The 8,287-nt window shown below is 37.4% G+C and overlaps 1 protein-coding gene across 1 annotated transcript in view; it reads right to left on the reverse strand.

Annotated features, from left to right (window-relative positions):
- RBFOX1 (RNA binding fox-1 homolog 1) overlaps positions 1-8,287 on the reverse strand; it is a 1,334,919-nt gene that overhangs the window by 403,645 nt on the left and 922,987 nt on the right. Inside the window, exon 6 of the mRNA XM_035895926.1 lies at positions 6,569-6,610. Within this exon, the coding sequence (XP_035751819.1) occupies positions 6,569-6,610 (42 nt within the window). The remainder of the gene's footprint in view (positions 1-6,568; positions 6,611-8,287) is intronic.

Below are 8,287 nucleotides of genomic sequence, written 5' to 3' on the forward strand. Positions count from 1 at the left end.
ACAAGTGTGACATTCAAGAGGACTATGGTCTTTGCTACTCAAATTGACTAAGCAACAGTAGAGGTTGAAATAATAAGTCAAGATAGTTGAAATAATAAGTCAAGATAGCATAAGCACCATTAAAGCTGTGCACTTAAAGGTCTGGTTTCAAGAAGATCAAAGAGAAATTATAAAAGCTATGTGAAAAAAGAGCTCCCTCTGAACAAATACCAAATAAGCAAGAAAATCTTTCTTCTTTTCTGGGACAGCATCACTGATCACAGCAAGTGTTCTGCAAAAGTAGCTGTATGCCGTCACTGCAGAAAGTCTGTACTAAAAGTTGCTGTTCTGAGTGCAAAAGCTCTTTCCAAATACAGCGTGGATCCAGTACTGTGTACTGCTCATGTTTTTGTAGCAGGAGGAAGAGTGCACCACAATATCAAATTAATACTGGCTACTGGTTCAGTACTTTATGCTATCAAAATCTGTTTCCTTCTATCCCTTCAGAAGTTTGCCACTTCCTGAATCTTGATTACATTTAGTGAGCTGCCTCACAAACCAAATCCCTGTCCTTGACTGTCTGTATACAAACATGACTTTAAATATACATCAAGTAGCTGCCTAATTCCATATAGTGTGCTGCAGTTCTAGACAGAATCTGTCACACTAAATGGACAGGTAGTTACTGAAAACATTGCTTCAGCCTCACCAAATATTTCTGTAACTCCCCGGCTTCAGCAATTACAAAGCACCATAGTGAGAAAATACTTGACTGTGCAAAAAATCAAACTTGAATTCAAGAGAAAGTGGCACTTGAAAAACAGAAAATCCTCTGCCTACTGTTCGCAGAGAGAGATGCCAAAACAACATCAGGAAAGGACTGGGAGGTGTTCAGAATGGCACTCCATCAGTAGCAGAGACACAGAAAATACCTAAAGGCTTCTTTACTGTTCCTGAAAGAATTTAAAGAAACCTGAAGTGAGTGGCACCATCATTTCAACAACGGGAAGTGCTGCAAACATTCTTTCTTCTCTTATTCAAAGGAGCATATTATTAGCAGTTGGCATTTGAAGAGGGTAACAGCATACTCACAGTGAGAGGCTATGCCACTTTAAACATGAACCATAACAACGTTCATTACCTAGCCATAATGATAATGTTACTTATTGTAATAATCACCATGGTTATTAAACAGCAAATTGGAGGCCAGTGTTATCTTAAGAAAGTTACTATGCTTAGGAAGGCTCATAAAGTATACCAGAACTGCCAGCAGGACCGAAATCAATTTTACCGCATTTCTTTGGTTGCCTTTTTTTGCTCACATTAACTTCAAGATACATGAATATTTAAATGAAATCACATCCCTACAATTAACCCCCCTCCCCAAAACTTTGGTGGACTATTTACAATCCTTTTATTCTTCTTTAGATCTTAGTTCCAATATTTTTTTTCCAAACTGTGCTGTGAATTACTCTTTATGGAACCACTGAGAATGCAGTTTGTAAAATGGTGAGTGAGATTACTCTAATTTCATTCCATGTCAATGTGTAATACAGACCAGTAACCAAAAATACGATACCTTCTCATTAATCTCACCTACCTGTATCTTCACAATACACCTACATGGATGATGACACATACAGCTCACTGCAAGAATAACTACAGAATTTTAAGAAGGGCCATTTTAAGCCTCTTGTCTAGCATGTCAAATGCAGCATGACCTACGTGAATTCCTAAGAGAAGGATGAGTAGTAAACACACATCGGATTGATCCAACTGTACTTGTGTATCTTAGCTTTTCCCCTTTTAACCCTTTTTCCTTTAAGAGAGGGATGTATAATACCAGGTAGTTCCAGATCACTCTTCCAGGCAAAATGTACACACATTGGTTGCAAATGCATACCAAGAGGTTTTCAGACAGAAAACAAAAACGGTGAAAGTTTTATTAACAGCCAGAACTCATTGCCCATTTCTGCAGAAATGCTACCAATTACTGTGTTGCTTTCTGGTAACAAGATAAGGCAGCCCTGGCTCCTGAAACAAGCTTGTATACCTTTCCTTTTTCTGAGTCCAGTGTGGGAAGAGGTAGAGACTGAAAGCATAGCACGTAAGTTCTGCTATGCTATCACCATAGTAAATTATTTCAAGAAACACTCAAAAATTCTATCTACTTCACAAATCACTTCCACTCTGATTCTCTTCCTCTCTCCAGTTGTTTTATTTTTCTGTCCCCTCATCTCAGATGGATTAAAAAATTTGCATCTGCCACTGAATCACAGTTTACCTCCTTAGTGGATCACAGGAACGATGTACACAGAAATTATCAGCGGATTATTCTTAGATCACTGGAGAAAGCTAATACCACAATGATGAGCTTCAAAAAATTTCTTTAAAAAGTTTCCAACCCCCCCCATTGACACAGCTAAGCACCTTACAACCTGATGAATCAATGCCCTGAACAAAGACACAAAGACAGCTAAATATTGCAGGATTATGGTTGCTTAAAAAATATGCTGGACATAAATACATTTGCTTTTGTTTTCCCTGCACCTGGCATAATTTTAATACATTTTTGGATGCGTATTGCAGCTTATTTCATTTATGGTATAAAAGACAAGATAAATAGAATGGTATTGGATGCAAAACTTCCTTTTGTCTCCTTGAAAATTACAGTACAATAAAAAAAATAAGTTGATATTAAATGCAAGATGATAGTAAGATCCTGCCCTTCCCATATTTCAGACCAGAGGAGGAACTCTGGCTGCATATAATGCATCTTAATAATAAGTGCATGTGAAAGAAGCTGTTAATTAGAGCAACAACTAGGTCACTTAAAATTTCAGACCAAGGAAGTTAATCACACCATTTACCATTAGACCTCATTGATATTCACAGGAACATTTATAAAGCCTCCTAACATTAGAGTTTAAAATTGCTCTATGCCCACCTTGGGAGCTCAGCAAGTATTGCTGTGTAAGGACCAAAAGCATAAGCTTAAAAAGCAAAACTCATGCATGCAAATACAGATACAGAAGTTCACTTTAAACAATTATGTTGAGTTGATAATGCAAAATAATCATTTCTTAGTTGAAAGGTTGGGTAAAGCTTGGTAAGGTTTAAGTTAGCCTACAAGTTTAAATAATGTCCTTAGGCTATGATAAAAAAAATAAAATCCCAGGCTGAAGTCAAAACAGTAAGGAAGGTTCAGTGGAAGCAGTAGACAGAGGCTGTTGCTGCAATTTTTTTATACCTTTACGTACTACAGCTTATTTCTACCTGGGCCGGTATCCTGATTTCCCTCACAGCCTTAAATAAGCTGTATCATTCATGTTTCAAAGTCTGTTTTTCAGATCCAAACACGAGAAGAAAAGTGTCTTTAAATGATTTTGAGCAAGCTGCAAGTTCTGTGTCTTTAAAGGTCATTTATAATGCATCAGAATGACAATTATATTAAGCTGCACACAGTGACACAGAAAACAGCAAGTGGCATTAGGAAAGAGTCAGAGAAGAGGACAGGGTGTATCTGCCCGAGAAGGGATCTAGAAGTCAGGATTGGAGAACACAAAAAACAGAATGAGGAGGAGTAAACAGTATCATTAGTTTCTTTAAAGGAAATACTGACAAAGAGCAGTGTGTGGATGAAGTGGGAGAGAGCAATACTGAGGAGTCAATTTCCCTTTAAAGACACAGTAGATTTTTAGTACAACTTGATTTAAATGAAGCCAGATTAGAAAGCAAAAAGAAATTACAGAATTATGAAAAAAAATAATACTCAAGGCAGCACATGGTAATGAAAATCATTTCCAAGAGAAAGGAAAACTTTAAAAAATGGCATTAATGTTTTGCAATTTTTTTAATCAGATGGAAATATACCAAAGTCAGCTTGTTTTATATATCCAAATGGAGGAAAAAAAAAAAAAAGAACCAGCTGTGCTAAAAATAAAATTGTATGAATTCTCATTTAAATAATTCAGGTATAAATATTCATGTCTAGCTGGGAATTGTACCAGGTTGGCAAGAGGAGCAAGTTACCAGCTTGTGGTCACTGTAATTTTCAAAGCTTGAGCAGAATAGGGTTAAAATATACAGACTTCCGTCATTACTAGTATTATCACTCATTGTAAATATAATGTATAAGGGCCAGAGGCTCCAATATGAGTAAGAGTTTCATTACTCTAAATGCTTTATTCCAGAACAGTGGGTCTCTGCTTTGCATTTAGACTCTAAAAGCCAACGAAACAGGTAAGAGGTGAGAAATGTCTGAATAAATGATTATAGTAAGACTTGGGTATTTCTTTCTGTAGACACACAATGTCTAATTTTTTATTTGCACCATTATGCTTTAAACAAGCCTTTCTTAAAGTGCCTTTCTTTTGTAACTTCTTCAGGACTTGTAGACTAAGGAATGACTAGGAAATCACAAAAGGAGAGTGGCAGACACATTGTCATCTTAGACTTAGCAAGGGAAGTGGGAGATAATACATCTTTTTTTATTATATTATTAGATGATCTAAGGCCAATCTACTTTTAACTCAGTTTAACAAACACAGATGGATGTTGGCATTTTGCTGTTTTAATCCTGTTCTCTTCTTATATTTCAATTCCTCCAGCGACAGAATGGTCAAGTTACACCCTGAGAGTGCTGAAGGTGCAGAACCTGGCAGCAGGGGGCTGTTTGCAGCATGACTAAGGAGGGTCAAAGCTGCCTGCACTGAGCTATGACCAAAACATCTCCACACAGTATAGTGAAATTTCACTGTGACCTTTTGTCACAGCAGATGTGGTGTTGTGAACTAGAATAGATTCTGGGCACCGGTAAAGGTTTGGGCATTTGAGGACCAGGCAGGGGAAAGGAACAGCTCTACCGTGCCTGGCACTGTAATTGTTGCTCTCGCCATATTAGTCTGTGTGAGACCTCTTGGTGGCTACACTTTCTGTACTACAGCCACAAGCTCTAACTCGTGTGTGTGTGTGTGTGTGTGTGTGTGTGTACTGAAGCCACTGCATCCCAGCCTCAGTATTTCATGTAACAGGAACATCACACCAGTAGTGGAAGGAGATGTACCTAAACTTAGTAGGTTAGAGGTGTGTTCTTTTCCTAAGTTGTCATGAAACGTCACATTCGGATATGACACAGAGGCACCATAAGCACTGAGCTCATTGTTAGATGTAAATGTGTTACACTGGAATAGAAAGATATAATTAAGTTTTACTCCATCACATCGTATCCCCTACTTAGAAAAATCACACTTATTTACTTGAGAAAAAAGCTGAGGGCCTCCTCCCATTATATTTCAAAACAATGTTTTTCTTCAAAGGAGAAAACTTAATAAAAACAGTAAAACCGAATGAAGACTTTCTTTGTTCTCATGGCACTGCTACCTCTTGAAAAGATTGTCCTTCAGGTACTATTGCAATATTTTAACTTTGACAGCTGCTCTGTTGAGACATTACTACTGATAAAACAAAGCTTTGTCACTTCAGCTCCAGTACCATTGCAATACAGTCACAGATCCACAAGACATGAATCAAGGACAATATATGATGCATCATTCTTGCATAACTTGTTTACCAAAAATCCCATTGCAAATATGGTGAAGGCCAGCAGAAGCATCTAGGTATGTTGACGAAGTTAATCTAACGAATGGATGAATGTTTAAGAACACTGCACAACTTATTTTAAGACAAGAGTATATTCTTTATACTTGCTAGTCATGCAGGCACTGCTGATGCTTAATAAACTGCAAAGAAAAAAAATGCTGTTTTTTCTATTTCTGGTAATATTTTTGTTTGCATACAAACTTACACTTCCTTCAGGCCTGCCTCTCCCTCTCTACTTGCATATGGGATTTCAAGAAAATATCCATCATCTGGTATCAATAAATGTAGGTCTACTAAGCAACACTTGGATGAACCAAAGCTTTTTTTTGATGTGTGAAAACTCTTATGCCTTTCCAAACAAATACTAGAATCAATCACTTGAACACGGAAATACTTATGATAAAAAGCACCTGCAGAGGTATGTAGCATAAGTAGCATTTGACGGGAGCAGGGACTAAAACATGTTTAAAACACTGTCACTTTAACATAGAAAAAGGGGAAAAGAAAGAAAGGGTCAGCAACCTGGGTTCAGGAACTCCATCTTGTTCACAGTTTATACACAACCAATACACACACTAAAATACTTGGACCTTTTCTGTCAGTTCCCTCACATTCTTAGCGCTGATTTCTTCCTGACAGCACACAAACTACAAAAAAGGATAGTGTCATCTTGTTTCAAACAATCTGGTAGTGGAGGAAGGCTGAGAAACATAGTGACCTTTACCACTACTGAATCTTCACATGGTGCATAGGAAGAGAGTCAAGAGAGCTCCTGTAAAGAGCTTTTTACTGCTAAATCTCATCAAATTACGGAAGAAAAACCTGTATTTACTGTAACTGTCTTATATTGAGATACGTGCAATATTTACCAGCAACAAATGAGCTAAATATGTTCCTCTTAAATAAAGTAATCCATCTGTCAACAGCATAAACTAGATTCTGCTTATGTTTTACAGAAACACAACATTTTGTATATCATTGCACTTACCCTTAGCTGTTCTCTTTCACAACTCATCTGTTGCTTTGAACTCTACAAGAGGAAAAAAGAAAAAAGAAAAAAACAACAACTTTGAAAGCATAGCATTCTTGCCACAACAAAGCTGCTAGGTCTACAAATCTTACACAAATACATATCGGAAACACAGCCATGCGTCTAAACACAATATTGTATCATGGCTCTAGATAGAATCATTACTGCAAGAAAGTATTATTTTTTCACTTATTCTTTTAAATTTACAAAGGTCAAAAGGAAATGAACACGAGAACCCACCACAAGTCCAAAGTACAAAAAAAAAAAAAATTAAGATTTCAAAGATCTCATTGGCAGTTCAGTTCAGGAAGAAGCTTTCCCCTTTTTCTGTTCTACCACAAGTCTGTGCCATATTTCTGAATATCCTACTACTAAAATACCATTATATATTCATAGCACATTTTAGAAATAAATATACAGAAGCTTCAAGAAGTGATAAAACTATTCCTATGACAATTTCCAGTTCTAATCTGGTATAAAAATAACTCTGAAGAAGACTTGATTCCAATACATATTTTTTCCCACACTGCTGTCTTTATGTTCTGCCAGGTTTACGAGAAACACTCTCACAATTTGAGAGCTGGTTGCTGAGCAAGACCTCACTACCAAGTAACAGCAGATGTGAGTCATCAGTCAACAGCAGCACAATTTGTGAAGTCACCACTTTGCCAAAAAGAAAGGGGTCCTCTAGAAATAGCTCAAGAAATTGAGCAGCAGCGCTGAAACACCCAGTTCCTAGTTTGCTTTCGAGCTCCCTGGTTGCTAACGCAATCCTGCCACCAGGACCTCTTGAACAAAACTTTAAGAACTTTGCTCAGGTGTGCAGGCACTCAGATGTTGATTTGTCCAACCTGTGGCGAGAAGGGGTTTTTTTGTTTGTTTCCTTTTTAGTTTAGTTTTGTTTTTAAAATCAAATATGTTTAGAATACTTTTAGAATCATTACTATCATTAGCATTAAAGTATAATCACTGCTATTTCTGTAACTAATGTACACGGCAAACACAATTCACAAGACCTGAAAACAAGTCTGATGCAACATTTTCTAAGTATATTTTCAGAGGTTCAGAGTACACTTTTCACTACTTTGCACTTACAAAAAGTTAAAACGTGAACCAACACCCATTTGTGTGAAAATGGGAACTTCTCAGGCAAATTTAGGTTACTTACAAAAGAATAAAACTGCCAGCCTGTTTTTCCACACAGAAAAATGAGTCCTAATAAATAAGTTACAAGCTAAATATTCTATATATGTAACAGAAGTTTTACAACGGAGTCCCTGTACAAAAATGCAAATCTAACAGCAACAAATGCTCTTCTGACATGTTTCTTAAAGTTCTCTAGCAGGGAACAAAAGGTAAAGGAATTCAGCATAGGTCTATTTACAATCTTCCCCTAAAGAGTAAAATTAAGTACAGCTAATTCAAAGCCTTGAGGCGGTTAGTGGAGGAATCTGGAGCACAGGTAATTTTTTTCCACAGCTTTGGGTTCTTTGACCACGGGATGGTCTACATTGCACCGGGCTTGCTGGTGTCCAATGGGAGCCAGCTTTCTCAAAGGGGGAAGAGGGTCTTTGCCCAGGAGCTTGCGGGGCTCATTGACAGGGCTTTAAACTAGATGTGAAGGGGGAAGGGGAACCTATTGGGCTGGCCAGCGACAGGCTAAGGGATGAAATGCAA

The sequence above is a fragment of the Egretta garzetta genome, unplaced genomic scaffold (assembly GCF_000687185.1).
Source record: "Egretta garzetta isolate BGI_Z169 unplaced genomic scaffold, ASM68718v1 scaffold426, whole genome shotgun sequence".
NCBI classification, from domain to species: Eukaryota; Metazoa; Chordata; class Aves; order Pelecaniformes; family Ardeidae; genus Egretta; species Egretta garzetta.